Source organism: Megalopta genalis, unplaced genomic scaffold (assembly GCF_051020955.1).
Source record: "Megalopta genalis isolate 19385.01 unplaced genomic scaffold, iyMegGena1_principal scaffold0020, whole genome shotgun sequence".
Classification (NCBI taxonomy): domain Eukaryota; kingdom Metazoa; phylum Arthropoda; class Insecta; order Hymenoptera; family Halictidae; genus Megalopta; species Megalopta genalis.
The window spans coordinates 3,450,828-3,468,079 of record NW_027476090.1 but is presented as its reverse complement, the minus strand read 5'-3'; the positions used below and the strand labels follow the sequence as shown (position 1 = coordinate 3,468,079).

General features: G+C 37.9%; 1 protein-coding gene across 8 annotated transcripts in view; it reads left to right on the top strand.

Moving 5' to 3' along the window:
* LOC117227324 (uncharacterized) overlaps positions 1 to 17,252 on the top strand; it is a 106,987-nt gene that overhangs the window by 43,577 nt on the left and 46,158 nt on the right. For 7 of the 8 annotated variants that reach the window (XM_033482451.2, XM_033482448.2, XM_033482446.2 and 4 more), the window contains 2 exons: positions 446 to 643; positions 1,530 to 1,627. In XM_033482451.2, the coding sequence (XP_033338342.2) occupies positions 446 to 643; positions 1,530 to 1,627 (296 nt within the window). Of the gene's footprint in view, positions 1 to 445; positions 644 to 1,529; positions 1,628 to 14,348; positions 16,725 to 17,252 lie in introns of those variants that run through there. The other variant, XM_033482453.2, reaches the window with a different exon arrangement.

Here is a 17,252-nt window from a genome sequence, read left to right as displayed (position 1 = left end):
CAGCGATTTATTTTATTCGATTCGGTAATAATGACCTGTTAATCGCAGTTAAAAGAATAAATAGAAGCAAGATATCAATTAACCGGCTGATGTTACATAAACTTTTATCTTCAGCCGTTGATACTATCGAGTGCGATAAAACAATGTAAAGGTACTTACTCTATGAACATAGGAATTTCGTAACGAGCAGCAAGCAGCGATTGAAATATGAACACTGATTAACATGTAACAAGCACCGTGTGGAGCGAATAATAAATACCCAGTGAAAATACCACCTACGCACTGGTCGATTAACTGGCTATCGACTGCCGTAGACAGACACGGTTACTTCACGCTAATCAGTAAACATTCGAGACCTTATGAATGATTCATATGGAGGAATGACTCACGTTTTACCTTCCGATCCCAGTGTCATCGCTGCAGTGCATTGTATTCCACTTTACAGAAAGTCAGGGGGCTCGAAGGAAGAAGGGGCGAGGCAGATACCAGTCGATGAAAATCGTTGCGCGTGCTGTCTGAAGCCGTTCGTGCTGACTCGCGGGGTCCGTTGCGAGGATTGCGGCGCGAGGTCCTGCAGGAAAGGCTGCTGTCGCTGGAACAACACTGACAAATCCTGGCGTTGCATCTTCTGTCGTCAGCAAAGGTTCCTAAATAACCATAATCGACATTAACACGTGTTGAGCGCCGCGTCGGTCACGTATCGATGACACGCATTTTTGGCTGGTTTTTAAGCGGGTATTTCTAGCGCGAAGTGCGTTTTTCTTGAACTTTATTCGAGATTTTTTTAGCGAGGTTTCAGCAACGTTTACAAATTTTTTGGGTTCAAGACTTCGGTTGCTTTGTGACACAGTCGAATATTCTTCAAGAAAATGCAAGAATATCAATTTTTTCAAAGATTCATGCTAGAATACCCGCTTAAACGATTCAAACGCAGAAGGGTTAGTGTTTCAGTTCTATTAATCGAATTACTTAGATTTTGTGGGAATCTTTTGTAGTTGATTTTCGACGCTCAAGACGATAATTACTAGATCGCGAATTTTTATGCATAATAAAAATTATCTGCATCGATTGCAAGAAATAGACACTAAATAGCAAGTTGTTTCATTGTTTAATAATTTTAATAGATCAAAAATAATACATCGCCATCTTCAAATTCTTTTAATCTTTCTTATTTTACATTGCAACTACTCTTTGCCGTAAATACATAAAATCCGTAGTCTATTAATTATAATTTTAGAATACTCCTTTAATTTAGAATTATGGAGTAAAAGTTTACAGAGTGGTATGTTCAGTGTTAAAACTTGAAGTGAAATAAATAGTAGAACGAACAGTTACACTATGATGGCTGGCCTCTTTCTTTCGAAAACAGGTATATCACGTTGCGCACGGTTTTGAAGCGATCCATTCGCGATGAACTCCTCCTAACGACCTACCGAATAATAATTCGCGAAGTAACTGTACACTAAAACGTCGCTTAATTATCGCCAGAAAACATTCTAACGGTGCTTTAATGAGAAATACTTTGCCAGGCACTGGTTAAATAAAACCGAGGCTGCCAACGGATCGATCGAGGAGAAGGATCTACACCGATACTTCAATACGGCTAAATCACGGGTCTACGTTGCAGGTTCGTCTCGAAATTCCATTATCTAATATAATTATGATCCGTATTCGATAAGTGATCCTGCTGTCAACCTTTATTTATAGTCGAAAACCTCCGACGATCGTGAAATAAATTAGCGTTGTTACACATTGTGGAATGTTAAACCTAAATTCTTGACGAATAATTCGAATGCTCATATTATTATAAAAGAAAAAGTATACGGTGGATAAAAAAGGTATTCGAACGCCTTCTAAGACGGTATAACATTTTGGCAACTTGAATCTTTTGAAGATTTTAGACTGATTAATATTTTATTTGTGCAATGACTGAAATACTTTCTTTGTAATTTTGCTATTATTTGAAATGATAAAAATAAATGAACTGTAACGTTTTCTCAACTTTCGTATCTGAGAATATAAATTTAAAAAACGCGTTTTGTAAATCTCGATAACTTATATGCATACTAAAAATATTATCCTATAGCTTTTTAAAAAGAAAAGTGTTTCGGTCATTGCTAAATTGTATTTCGATCGTTTGCCACTGTGTATGAATAAACGCTGACGGATCGATGATAGCGGCATGAATTACAATTCGATGACGTAACGGAAGTATAAAGAAATAAATATTTTGTGGAGACTGAGAGAATGTAGGACTTACAAAATCCCGCCGTGACAAGCAGGCTTACACACAGGATGACAGCTTTCTAATGGGAAAGCAATATCCTTGAATACGACCTTGCGAGCGTAACCGCAAGCTGCGGTATTGGTACGCCCTACGCCTGAAAATAAACGGAACCTTTATTAGCAGAGTGTATAATTTCAACCATCATGAATTAGAAACTTTTCTCGATCCAAAATGTGCATTGAGCTACTCGAAAAAGTCAAATACTCCAGAACATTTGTTGAAATCTTTTTCATTTTAATATGCTCTTCTAACGAGCTTGATAGTTCCTAATGACTGTAGATTTTATGCATTTGTGATCGAAATGAGAAGATACAGTTTACTATGGTAACACTGAAGATGTGTGACATGTGTTGCTTTATAAGAATTACAAGATTGACCTTATTTAGACATCTTGGTATTTTTATTATATTATGCATGTGCTTTAATTAAGCAATTCATACAATCATTTCCTACGAAATACTTTATAATTTCAACAATCTTAAATTGATAGTTTCAAGCCGGTCAGTACTGATTAAAATGAAAGAGTATAATTGAAAAAATATTTATATATTTTATATTATTATTAATATATTATTATATTATTATATATTATATATAATATATTATTATGTATTAATATTTATATATTATATATATTTCATATTATTTGTATGACTTTATACTATATTCGTACGATATGAATGTCATTCAAGAACACACTTCTTGTACGTGCATTATATATATTTATATTATTAATCTTCGGATTTTTATGTAAAATAAAAATTATCTACATTTGTTGCAAGAATCAGGAGTCAGTTTTGTTACTAATTATAGAAGGTTGAAAGCAATGTATCGAGACTCATTAATTCTCTAACTCTATCTACTCTTTCAATTTACAGATACAAATTTTTGTCACAAATACGTAAAATCCGCAGTCCGTATATAATAAAATCGTATAAAGACCATGATGGATGAAATTTATCATAAATACCAAATATCACAAATTAAACAATACGGCTATCGCGCATAACGGGTACGGTCTATAGATTGAATTGGTTGATAAATACAGGTTTATTAAAATTCTTTAACACTAAACCTACCAAGCAGTAATACTAACCGGCATGTACTGCTTCACAAAAGTGAGAAGACCGAATTTATTTAGAATTTGTAAAGTTTTTATCATAAAACTTGCTCCAATAATATAACTTATTCAAGCATTTTCGACGAAAGAGTCTCGGAACTTTGCAGAATTACAAAATAAGAAAGCGGTCACTTTGACCGCGGTAGGTTTAGTGTTAACCCTTTGCACTCGAAGCTATTTCAACTGTAAATCTAGAATAATTTTTCTGGCTTATAGTATTCTTATTTTATACGACAAAGTGCATTTTATGCATATGAGATTGACTCTTGTGACTCACGCAGCAGTTACGCCCTTAACAATTATTTAAATCTAAATTTTGTCAATATAAAAATGATCTTAGAACGTGATATGACAAATTTTAATGATGCCTCAGAGTCATCACTCGAGTGCAAAGGGTTAATAATAATACTTCGTGCAGTTGGTGCAGAAGATTTTTCTGTCACAGAAAGATCCGCAGTTTCGTAAATATGCGCTTGTACACCGGATATGATAACGATCCCCCGAATTCTTCTATCTAGCGTTTCACGAATCCTTGAATCGATGATCATCTAGTTCAACGTCCTCCAATCTAAGTATCGTTTTCCGAGTGAAAACGTTGATGCGTGCCGCGAGAAATCGAAGGAGAGACAGAAGCTCGAGGGCACGAAAATATCCATCGCGTCGTGGAAATCAATCGCAACGACGACGATCCGCGATCCCTTATAAATAATGCAGCCTCGAAGGCGGCGCAGGCTGAAACATTCCTACGAGTTCCTCTCTAATGCGGTCCCCGGTAAGAAACGACGGGGAAAACATTGTCCTGGGTCGCGGGCAAGCGGGAACACAGGCCGAGGACGACACCCGGTCAATTGTTCGTCCCTTCGGGCGAATTGATTTGCAGGTGGGAGTCCGTGGGCGCGGTGAATGATCGACGGATCGATGCGCGCCGTGCATTCAGCGAAACGGAATTAATTGCGTCGCTCTACGCGAAACATTCGGACGAGTTTTCACGGTTGTCGGCCGACCGGAACCGAATCTGCGCGAGCTTTCAAAATCATTCGCACGGGCTTGTAAAAGCATCGGGGTCTGAGAGTCATAGTTTTCGAGAAAATATCGAGGGACCCTTTATTCTGTAGAAATCTTAAAAACGCTTATTTTGAAAGTGGCATAAGTCACTTTGTTTTTAAGTCGATATATTTAAGGGATGCTAACTTTCGAGAAGGTTTACTTGTATTTGTTATCTCAGGATACTGATATTTTTCTCAGTATAAACAATTTTGTAGAAGCATTAAAAAATCACCACTTTTCATTACGGTAAAGTGACTTAAGCCACTTTCAAAATAAATAGTTTAGAAAAATGACTGACATATATTCATTTTGTCCGACGTATTTTACCGAAGTGATGTTTTGAAAGGACAGTGATTTACTAAAATTGTTGAATAAATTACATATATAATAATAATTTATACCATGAACATATTTAATGTAAAGGTCTGATTTAAGTATTTTTTATCTTAATATTCATAAAATACAAAAATAATTAGTACATTTTGAAACATAAGTATAAGTAATTTATATGAAAATACATCGGTTCAATTTAATTTTCGTCATCGATAGGAGTGATTAAGTCCTCGGGAATCGTGTTTTGTTTCAAATTTTTCAAATAACTGTGGTATATTGGGGGTATATAATTAAGCAAGTCCATCGTGTCTTTGTATTTTGCTGAAGAAACAGGACGAGATCCAGCGTATAACGGATCCATTTCTATTTGTGAATAACGCCTAGGTCTTCCTCTTTTTGGTGACAAATCCAAAGTTAGAAATTCATCTTTTTCATCTAAAGTTAGTTTATAAAACATTTTATAGCCATCTGCTGGCGGATCTGGAGGTAGCCGCCACATCACTATAATATAATTTACAAAACTGCACTATTCTTTCGCACTTATAAAAATAAGTGCAGTGATCACAACTTTTATAAAAATACTGAAAATAATTTAAAACAATACTTCACACACACTTATCACACGTTTCTATTTCTTTTACACTAGGCCCCGCAATGAATTTCCTGAGTACAGCGACTTACGCCACTTTCAAAATAAACATGTTCGTTATACCGTTAATTAGCAAAACTTCTCTCGAACAAATCTCAATAGTTCTCAACTTATTGATTGCAAATTTTTTTAAAATGAAAAGATACCTTTCAATTGTAATTAGTGTTATCATTAACTCGATTTTTTTGAAAAAGTGACTTATGCCACTTTCAAAATAAACGGCTCATATTTGAATAAATCAATTTCGACTTGTTAACCATGACCGTACCAACAGCGTTGGGCATCAACCGACTAAAATTTTTGACTCGATTAATCGTCGAAAAATCGACGATTGAATTAATCGATCGATGAAATTAATCGTCAATCGTCGATTTAAGGAGACAGTTAATAATTGTTGATTTATTAATGTAGTTGGAAGCATATTTCTATATCGTTCCGTTAAGAGTTCTCTTTATCATGTTTCATATTTTATTTCATTTTTATATTCGGAGGAGGAGAGAATTCTTCAGGCTTGAATCGCGACTAACGATTAAAAGACATTTAATCGCTAATTGCGATTACCGCTTGACAGTAATATTTCAATCGTTGATTGCGATTAATTATCAACATTAATATTTCAATCTTTCATTGCGATTAATGATTAAAACGTTGGTTAAGACATTATATGATTAAGAATCATATAATGGAAATTTATTCGATCGTTTCTTAAGACAAAGTCTTCATAATCTCAATAATTTCAAAATTTACAAAATGAGATTTAATATTAAAGAGGTTTATTTAACGAGATTTAGTATTAAAGAGAGGCTTATTTAACGAGATTTAGTATTAAAGAGGCTTATTTAACGAGATTTAGTATTAAAGAGGTTTATTTAACGAGATTTAGTATTAAAAAGGCTTATTTAACGAGATTTAGAATTAAAAAGGTTTATTTAACGAGATTTAGTATTAAAGAGGCTTATTTAACGAGATTTAGTATTGAAGAATGAAAGAAATATTAAATGTCAATTTTTTTAACTTCAATAACAATATTACCTTGGTTGTGTAACATATTTTTTTACGTGGATTTAGCATCGTGTTAATGGAATATACGTACAATGAGCTCTTGCTGAATTGAATGTACATTCGATCGAACAGAAGCGTAGTAGTTAACGGTAAAGAGTGGTTTTTCTGCATGTCGATGGCTTGTCTTAATTACAAGTGAACGCGAGCAACAAGTGCGATATTCATCAAGCTGTTCTGTTTCCTCGCGCTTTTTTTCTTCACGATTAGAAGATTCGTGTAATTAAGCGAAAAACTGATCAAACCTCGTCGAGGCTGTTCCGCTATTGTTACACGTATATGCACGACACAATAGAGTATAAAGTATACAATCTATAGATAAGCGATTTCGAGAATTTACGTTTCCCAACTGAATCTTGACGATTCTATATCGCTATCGGACTCACGCACTTGTCATTATCTTATTCAACGAACACGGGGATCTACATCGGTGGCGCCGTTAGATTGTTGCCGACTGAAAAATTAATATGCTGTCGCTACAATGCGTTTACAGTACATTGTTTCAGTTTATTGATCGATATCGAACTTTAATAACTGATTTTCGAATAGCGACGGGGACTGCATAAATGATTACTAAACTGCGGATTTTTATAGAAAATAAACATTTTCTGTATCAATTGCAAGAGAAATGAGCCAAGTACAATTTTATTTGTTTCTGTAATAATTTTAATAATTAGTATAACAACATTCTTGTCATAAATGCATAAAATCCGCAGTCTAGTGATTGCAAACTAATTACAGCGGTCTGCAGAGATGAAATTAAATGCCTACAGACACTAATAAAAAGTCTCGTATCGCAAAACATTAATGACTAAATGTAGTTTCTGAATCTATCTACAGTTTCTGCAGAGTACGCTAATTCGTTTTTGAAATTTAAACATGAAGTTTAATGAAAGAATTCAATGTATTTATAGAAACATCTGCCACTGGTAGGATATTTGTTATCTTAATCTGAGTTTTACTTGTTGAATTCAGTATTATAGAACCTTCAAAACGAATAAAGAATTGTAAACGAATAATAACATATTTTTACAATTTTACATGTTAAATATTTATCAACTTTAGAGAGACTTTCTGATTTTATATACTAGAAATATTCTAGAAATATTTATATATTATTTTATATTTTATTACTATTTATATTCTATATTACTATTTTATATTCTAGAAATATTAATCTCTGCTTTTTTACAACTAACAATTTTTTCAAGAACATGCGAAGATCTACCAATTGATGAAAACAAAAATACAATTTTATTAAACAAAAATTTAAATAATCTTAACGTTCTTATTAAATAAAAGATTCTTTGATCATTCTTAAACTGCCCTTTATTGTTACTCGATTAATGAGTAACTTTTGTTCGAACAATTTTTAGTATCACAGTTATTAATCTTGTCCTAATTACCTCTACAGTGTCGGACACTGTGCGACGCTAAATTAGGTGACTGTAGTTTCTCTGATCCGACAAAATGTCTTAAACGAGGCCTAAACGTTACACGAGCACGCGAGAGTCCGTGACACGCGCGCTGCCTGAGAAGACGGACCGAAGAAAAATAAGATTATCCCGGACGACAGGCTGAGAAAGTCGCTGGCGAAATGTTAATTGACGTTGATTCCATTTTGCATGGCTCCACGGGCCCATTGTGCCATCTCGGGCCAGAGGACGGGCGTCCTTGTTCCCCGCCAGAAAAGTCGTGTAACGGAAGAGTAACAATAAGAACGGCCCGCAAAATATCTCACGCTGGAGTCCCCGTAATGCTCATTGTTCGCTGCACAACCTACGATCTTTCCCTGTGAATCGTATCAGACCGTTTGATCGAGAACGAGCCGCTCTAACGCCAGATAGCGAAGATACGCCGGCCTCGTCTCCGTGGAAACCAACTTTTCTTCTGCTCGACGAAAAGCTATCGCGACACAGCCGGATACGACCTACCACCCCTTTATCCACTTTATTCATCATGGTAATACTGATTAATCAAATTTTAGACCATGTAGACAGCCGATTGAACATTTCAGAATATTGCCAATTTTAGCTGTCAAAGGACAACGCGATTTCTGAGAATCTTTTAAAACGATGCACCCAGTAAATTGAAACGTCGTGAGTTCGTTTAGCGATCTTTGGAGAATATGCAGGTATTTTTCTGTGCAAAAATCATGATTTTATGCGATATGGAGGTTCGATCAGGTTGCGCGCAGTGACGAGCAAAAATGAGTCGTTTATTTTAAAAGTGGCATAAGTCACATTTTCAAAAAAATCGAGTTAATGGTAACACTAATTACAATTGAACGGTATCTTTTCATTTAAAAAAAATTTGCAATCAATAAGTTGGGAACTATTGAGATTTGTTTGAGAGAAGCTTTGCTAATTAACGGTATAACAAACATGTTTATTTTGAAAGTGGCGTAAGTCGCTGTACTCGGGAAATTAATTGCGGGGCTTAGTGTAAAAGAAATAGAAACGTGTGATAAGTGTGTGCGAAGTATTGTTTTGAATTATTTTCAGTATTTTTAAAAAACTTGTGATCACTGGACTTATTTTTATAAGTGCGAAAGAGAATAGTGCAGTTTTGTAAATTATATTATAGTGTGATAATAATAATATAATAATATAATAGAAATGGATCCGTTATACGCTGGATCTCGTCCTGTTTCTTCAGCAAAATACAAAGACACGATGGACTTGCTTAATTATATACCCCCAATATACCACAGTTATTTAAAAAGTTTGAAACAAAACATGATTTCCGAGGACTTAATCACTCCTATCGATGACGAAAATTAAATTGAACCGATGTATTTTCATATAAATTACTTATACTTATGTTTCAAAATGTACTAATTATTTTTGTATTTTATGAATATTAAAATAAAAAATACTTAAATCAAACCTTTATGTTAAATATGTTCATGGTATAAATTATTATTATATATGTAATTTATTCAACAATTTTAGTAAATCACTGTCCTTTCAAAACATCACTTCGGTAAAATACATCGGAGAAAATTAATATATGTCAGTCATTTTTCTAAACTATTTATTTTGAAAGTGGCTTAAGTTACTTTACCGTAATGAAAAGTGGTGATTTTTTAATGTTTATACGAAATTGTTTATATTGAGAAAAATATCGGTATCCTGAGATAACAAATACAAGTAAACCTACTCGAAAGTTAGCATCCATATTTTTAAACGTGTTAAAACGCAAACCCTTAAATATATCGACTTAAAAACAAAGTGACTTATGCCATTTTCAAAATAAACGGCTCAAATGAAGATCGTGTTACCAATTCGTTAACTAATCGGCCGGATTTGGGCGATTACAATTGCAAGGTGAATTTAATTAACAATATTTAGCAGTTCATCTTAACTTATGTGTATAATACAGTAACGCAATGTTTACAGTTTTGCATCTTTCATCAGACACAAACTTAAAATGCAGTAGGTTGCGTTAACTTCTCATCTTAGCAAACTATTCCGTACGTTATAAACAAGCATAAACTATTACATAATGTTAATTACATTCACCTTGTAATTACAATCATCCACATCCGGCAAGTTAGTCAAGGAACTGGTGGCATGATCTACATTTTTATGAGAAACACGGTGTATAGTAATGTCTCCCTAATTGGCGCTCAGATTGTTCACAAAAATGGACAATTTTGGAAGAGGAGATACGATTGTTCGAGCCTTGTGGCTTGTTTTTCTATGGTTATCGATTGTTAACAACTATAAAAACGAGCTGCAAGGCTCGAATAATGGTATCTGTTCTTCCCAAATTGTCCATTTTTGTGCACAATCTGAGAAATTAGAGATTCGATTAGAGAAACATTATTAGTCAATTAGAGAAACATTATTAGTCAATTAGAGAAACATTACTGTATGCATACCCTTCTGCTCGATGTATCGTGGCATAAGAACACGATGTGAAAGCTATTATTAAATTATCGAAGGTAACAAGGAGTAAACAAGGACTCTATAAAAGTAAAGACAGCTTTTGATAAATTATCAGTTGAGTATTTCTTGTACTAAGAACGCGGAAGTAGAAAACTTCTCTGCTCGAGAAAACTCGCACGAAGGCATCCAAATATCGAGGAAGCAATTAGGATTTAGCTGCCACATGATCCAGAAAGACCAAGCCGCGGGTCGAATCCGAAAGAAGTTCTTTGTGCCCTGGTGCGCATCAGGTTTCAGCGTCCGCTAACCACGGCCTATTCCAACGATCAGTACTTTAGCCAAACATGGTCAGACGGCGTCGTGCCGAACACTTTTGTCTCTGCTCTTCGTTTTTCGCGAGCCGAAAAATGCGCGCTCGTTATTTCTTCTAGGAAACGAGCGGGGGCCGCGGAACAGCTCGCATTCCGAGCGGCAGCGTTTCTGAAAACCAGATCCACCGAGATTCAAACCGAAGCAGAAAAGTGGACGCCGATTTTTTCTGGCGGCGTACAGTTGGACACGCTGCTGCGAGCTAATTGGATCTACAACCTTGTTCGTCGTGCCATCTGTTCGTCGGGACGTTCGATGTAAAGTTGCCTCACAATATTTCAGACCGAGGATATATTTCGGACGCAGTGAAAAATGTCGAACACAGCAGAGAATTTAGAACGCGGCAGAAAATTTAGTGTACAGGGTGGGCCGGAATTCGTGGTGCGATCGAGCAGAGGGTGATTCTATATGACAAAATAAGAAAGAAATTTGGTATCACAATTTTTTATCCGTTCTGGAGGAAATCGACTTCATCTTTGTAAAGGATTTAGCTGTCGTCTATTATTTGTTGCAAACTACTGTCGGTTGTGCTCAGAAGAAGTCCGTCGTTACGGCAGAGGGACAAGCGGGATATTCCGCTCGCTCCGCCTGACCTACACGCCCGTAGTCCCCACTTTTCTATGACCTCGCGAAACCCACTTCTATTGGTAAACGAGAACACCCACTAGCTAAACGACGCAAGGAGCAAGGGAGATCGGTCGCCCGCTCCACCTAATCACGTCTCTTGTTCAGCGCGTAACTTAATCAATAATAAACAAAAGTCTGGAATAAAAACAAAAATTGGAAGTTGCTAAATGGAGCGGGCGACCGATTCCCCTTGACCCTTGCGTCATTTGGTTTATGCGTAAGTTTCATTTTCTCGTTACCCGATATTACCTTCGGGTTCTTAACGTTATATGCGTTAACGTAAGCGTAAAATATCCATAAAATTCCTATACTCGAATAATAAATGCAAACCTGCGGACATGGGAGTAATATTGGACGAGCAAAACATGATTATCTTCACTTATACTTCATAAATATCGATCACATATTTAAGACGTGTATTATAACCGTTTCAAAATTCATATGATACAACATGAATATTATAATAATATATATAAAATACAAAAATAATATTATAATTAATTATAGTACTGCACGTTCGCTGCATAATGCAATGAAAAGGTAATCACGATGCTAAATAATAATTAGTAATTACAAATAATCATGCGTTAGTCAGAAGAATCCGAAATTAATGCTTTAGGGATAAATCAACGCTCTTGCATCTTGTATTTGTTGCGTTTCTCTCCAGTCGCGCGTCTCGCTTGCCCGTGCTCCTAGCCGAAAATGGCGACCACGGGGGTGCGAGACGTGACACGAGTCAGCAGGAATTGTTTGCTTTCAATCGACCGAACTGAAGTCCCTCGTTTCGTGGAAATTCAGTGTGGCGGCTAATTTGGGGCTAACAGGAAGGGATCATTTCTGCTAAGGCAGATACTTTTCTCAATGGACTTCTTCTGAGCAACGGACAGTATGTATCTGATAAACAGAATGTTTCCATCATTGTCAGTGTTTGTAAATACTATCTTGGACGTAGACACCTGCGATAGAAAAATAGGCGATAAAATTCTTCATAAAGATGAACCAACTTTAAAGTCGATTTTCTTGAAAACGGAGCCACGGATAAAAAAAATGTTATACCAAATTTCTTTCTTATTTTTCTCTAGTACTAACGTTTGTATAGGACGACTCGTTTTTAGTTTACAAATGTGATTTTCCCTCTGTTTCCTTGGTTACACTAGTCTTTTAATTTTGCATTTACCTAAATTATATCTTTAACTACATGTTATCTACAATTACAAGAAACATCGATACAAGCTGCATTGTGAATTTTGTGCGTTAAAGAGACAACACAAAACAATACAAACACCTGAAGAATATAAGTAATTTTAACCCATTAAGAGGAGAAACTAATTCGTAACTCCTGTTTCTTGTCAATCATGGAGACTACTTTCATTTTGCAAAGAGACCTGCAATCCAATTGTAACATTGAGAGTGCCATTACAGACATTACAGCAAATATCAGTAAATTTATAAAAACTTAGTAAAAGAAAATATTGGGGAGAGAAATCGTCCGAGAAAATTTAGATGAACAATGAAAATTACGTCGAACTTCCAAATATTTAAAATCGATGACGACGATTTGCGTCGATTAAAAAGAAACGGTTGACTATTTTAAATTACAGTAGCGACAGTGTTACCGAATAAAATTTGCTTCTCTCTTCTGAAATGTCAGAATTATTTCTTTGTTAAACGCTGTGAAATAAATACATACTTTTAAGACCTACTCGCTCTTATTTCTAATATCTCTTCGTTTGTACTTGCAAACGGAATTCGCGTAAATTGGGGACGAGTGTATTTCCTTCGCGAGGAATGTCTCGATGAAATTTTTGCAGCTGCTCACGATTTCCAGACAAAAATTCTAGTCGAGCAAAGCCATTTTTCGAAAACAGCGTTGGAGAGAAAACGTTTATAGGGGGTAGACGATTTTGCCAGGAGCTAAGACGTATATATGTAGAGGGTCGAAGGGAGCGTCCATGATCTTGAGGCGACGGCACGCCAGGATCGATTAGGGGAACAGCCTGGGGCCGGATTCCACTCGGTTTTCGGTCCCCTTGGAAGCGGAACTCGCGCGCTATCGGTCTCATTGTCTCCCGGGCCCGAGGTGGCGAACCTCAGTTCTGCTCCAGTACTCATGGGAGTAACATCGCGCACTCCCGTAATCCTTCTTTTCTGTCTTTCACCGGGTACCCGCGCGCCGTTACTCGAACACGGAATCACCCGATCCACTATCATTTTCATCAGTCGCGGCGCATCGCGTGATAACCACGCTGATCGACGAGTGACCGGGGATCGTTCCGCGATGACCTATCGATCCGACTGATCGAATAGACGCGAGTGGTACAAGGTGGCGGTCAAGGAGGCGGGATCGCATTAATAATCGAGTAGCACGAAAACAGCGGATCGATTCGCGTGAAACGGAAAAGGACAAGTTCCGGCGAGCCGAGCTGGCATTCGGGACAATTCAGTTATTTTTCGTCTCAACGGTGCTTTTTGTTCGTTTTCATTTACGCTGTCGTCCGTAGGTTTCACGAAAAAATACTTCGATGTGTGAAATTGTGGCACCATAGACTTTAATTCGTGTCTTATTTCATTACGTTACCAAAAAAGGGATATACAAATCGGAATAAAGAATATGTATTAATGAATGACTCGATAGAATTATTCACATTCAAAAGTTATTCACAAGTCGATTGGTCGATTAAAGAAACATAAGATCTCATAATAAGTTCGTTATCGTCCTTTATTCTTGTCATAGATGTCACATAGATTTAGGGACAACAGTTTCGTGTTCGATTAGGAAAATCGGCATGTGTTGAGGATAGTGTACGAGAGGATTTTACGCAATATGTGCTCCCGTAATATTTTCAGTCGAATAATTGGCGATTTTATGCAACAACCGGCTCGCGTGTCGGCGTAGTGCGAAACAACCGACAAGGACGTTGTCAGCCTGTGGGAAACGCGCGAAAGTTGCGATACCTAATCAAGACTGAAAACGAGCATCGGTAAAAAAACGCTCGGTGCCGGTTGCCACCGCTTCGGAGTAACTTCGCTGTGAACGGAAAGTGGGTATCTGAGATTGGACGAGTCACAATGATCGTGCGACTCTGCGAATCCTCGCGGGGCCCCATTAAAAAGTAAGCGATCTAGACGAGAGGTTTAGAATCTTCGAGGACGGAGGGTCTCTCGTTAATAATCTGGAGCAGTGATAGTTGGATATTTTACAATCTATACTTGAACAATGCCGTGCGCGGGATGGGAAGCGTAAAAGTTGCGAGAAGAATGGCCTGAAACTGCAGAAACAGGCCCGCGATCCAAACGATTCGCGAAGTGGAGCTGAAGAATTCGCCGGAATGTCTCTGTTGGAAATCGCAGAAAGCAAATTCGAGACCAAATCTGGAAGACGGAGAGTAATCTTGCTCTAGGATCTGGTCTGCCGGAGACTCTGTCCATAAAAAGGGATTCTTGCGTCGGAGTGAAACCGGTGTGCCAACGAGAAAATAAGATCCCCTTGGAAGTTTCTCCAAATTCTGTCAGCGGGATAGAAAAACGGAAACAAATTTGAAGAATCGAGGATGATGTTGATCGTCCGGCGAGACGGCAGAGGTAGAAGTTGAACGTTCTGGAAGATTCAGGAGGACTCGAGCCAAGTTTGGAATCCGATAATCGATCTTGTTCAACTGGAATCCGTTTAAGCTGCGCCAGATTCCACGAGCTGGTTCGAAGAAACAATTCTGGATCTAGAGCAAGATCTTCGGGACCAATCCTGGATCGTAGTCTTTTCAACCCTCCCAGTTGATAGGCTGATCAGATCTGCTGGTTGCGCAGAGTTCGAAGGGAGACTAAGACCGATTTCAAGAGGAAAATCATTGGAATGCCTTGACGCAACGAAACGTTCCAAAGGTTTTAAAAAGGAGTTAGCTGAGTTTGTAATCGAGAGATCGATCTTGGACACTCGAAGCCTTTCGAACGGCATCGAGTAGGTCTGCCGTCAAAGTTGAAGAAGTTCGACGTTAGCCGCGAGCAACGTAAGAATTGGAGATTCAGGTGGCACTAGGATTTATCGGGCTACAGATTGAGATTGGCCGAAATAATCTGCTCTGGACTGCAACAACGTCGATCAAAGTTTAAAGATAGACTTCTACCGTCAAAGTCGAAGAGTTTGAAGTTACCTAGAAGTAACTTAAGAATTAGATGTTCACAGGCTTCGACTTAAATGGCATTAGATTTTTGCCAAACAATAGATAGATTAAATGAAGCGATCTAGACTACAACGATAAAACTTTCTAGACACACATCGATCACCCAGAAATTGTGTAGAAATAAATACAAATAAACTAGCCGTTTAAACATCAACGGATTAGAGACTGATTCTTCAAACTCAAAGTAAATAACGTTCTAGTGCAGAGAAACTTTAACGACTCTACCAACCGTGGGAAGAGTCTTTAGAGATAGACCTCAATCATCCTAAAGTTGAGTGAAAATCGTAAAAATAAACTAGCCGTTTAAACAGCGCCGCATTAGAAGGCTAAAACGTATTCTATAGAATTCGAAGTATATAACATTTGAGTACAGAAAATTGTAACGACTCCAGAGCAATCGTCTAGAAATTAAATGAAAATCATCAAAATAAACTAGCCATTTAAGACCGCGCCGGATTCGAAGACTATAAAGCTGATTCTTCGAACTCGAAGTAAATAACATCTGTGCGCAGCAATTTTAACGACTCTAACAATCATGGGAAGAATCTTGGTCACCTAGAAACCAATTAAAGTGCACCAGATCGCGCAGGATGCTTAGCTGGGACGATCTACTGCGACCTGGATATAAGTACACAGACGCTGTCAGAAGGTTGAGGCCTTGAACTACAGCTTTCCTCGATCCTCCGGACCCTGTCAGAGCGAAAGAGAGTGAGAGAGAGGGAGACAGAGAGAAAAAAAGAGAAAGAGAGAAAGACTGTGTGGACTGGCAACAGCATGGTAGACCGTGCAGAATATCCTCGAGCGAGGATGAACGTGTGCCCGCGCCTCCGTGATAACTGATAAATGTATACCGGTCTTGCGGTACCCGCTAAGAGAATGCGGTTACAAACACGATGGAAAAAAAGGAATACGCCGGTAGATCTTTAATGGTTGTCGATACTTTCGTTTAGAAAGCGCTCGGCCGTGTCAGTTGGACAGGGATTCGCGATCGCGGTGCATCGTTCGTCGCGAAACTGCGTGACGTGCGCACCCGGCGCGCACTCGAGCTCGATTTTTCGGGGCCCGATCGGGACCGCGTTTTCGAAACATGTAGACGGCGATGCGGCACGCCGGAGGAAGAAACGTCGGGCCTGACGAGAGAAAGTTTTTGCCGCATGAATGAGTAAGTTTTTTCGTTTTCTTCTTTTTTTTTCTCTTTTCGCCGAGAAGGAAGTCGTTCGTTTGACGCCATACGCGCGACGAAGAATTTAATTGGTGGTGGAAATAAGGAGGATTCGAGAGGCTCTCTTGTCGATTGCAGTCTCGTGTCGCATCGTTCGGTCGATTCGCTCTTTTTAACGATCCTCCGAGGCCGTTTCTTGTTCTGGTCTATTTAATGCCGCGCGTAAAACGATTCACCATGTATCTTATCCGATGTCGCCGCACCCGGGAATATTTATGTGCCGCTCTGATAAGGTGGAAGTTATGTTAATGTCGCACCGCCCCCCCCCCTATCCGATGACCCACTTTAAAATGACAACGTATGAACAGCTGTTTTCTGCTGCATCGGGTCGCCTTCGGAACTCGGTGTAATCGTTTCTTTTTTCATAGACCGTCTGTAGAAAGTTCGCTCATGGTTTATATATTCCTGCTGTAAAATCTGTCTTCGAATAGCAAAGAAAATGCAAGAGGGAAGCAAGCTTGCCTCCGT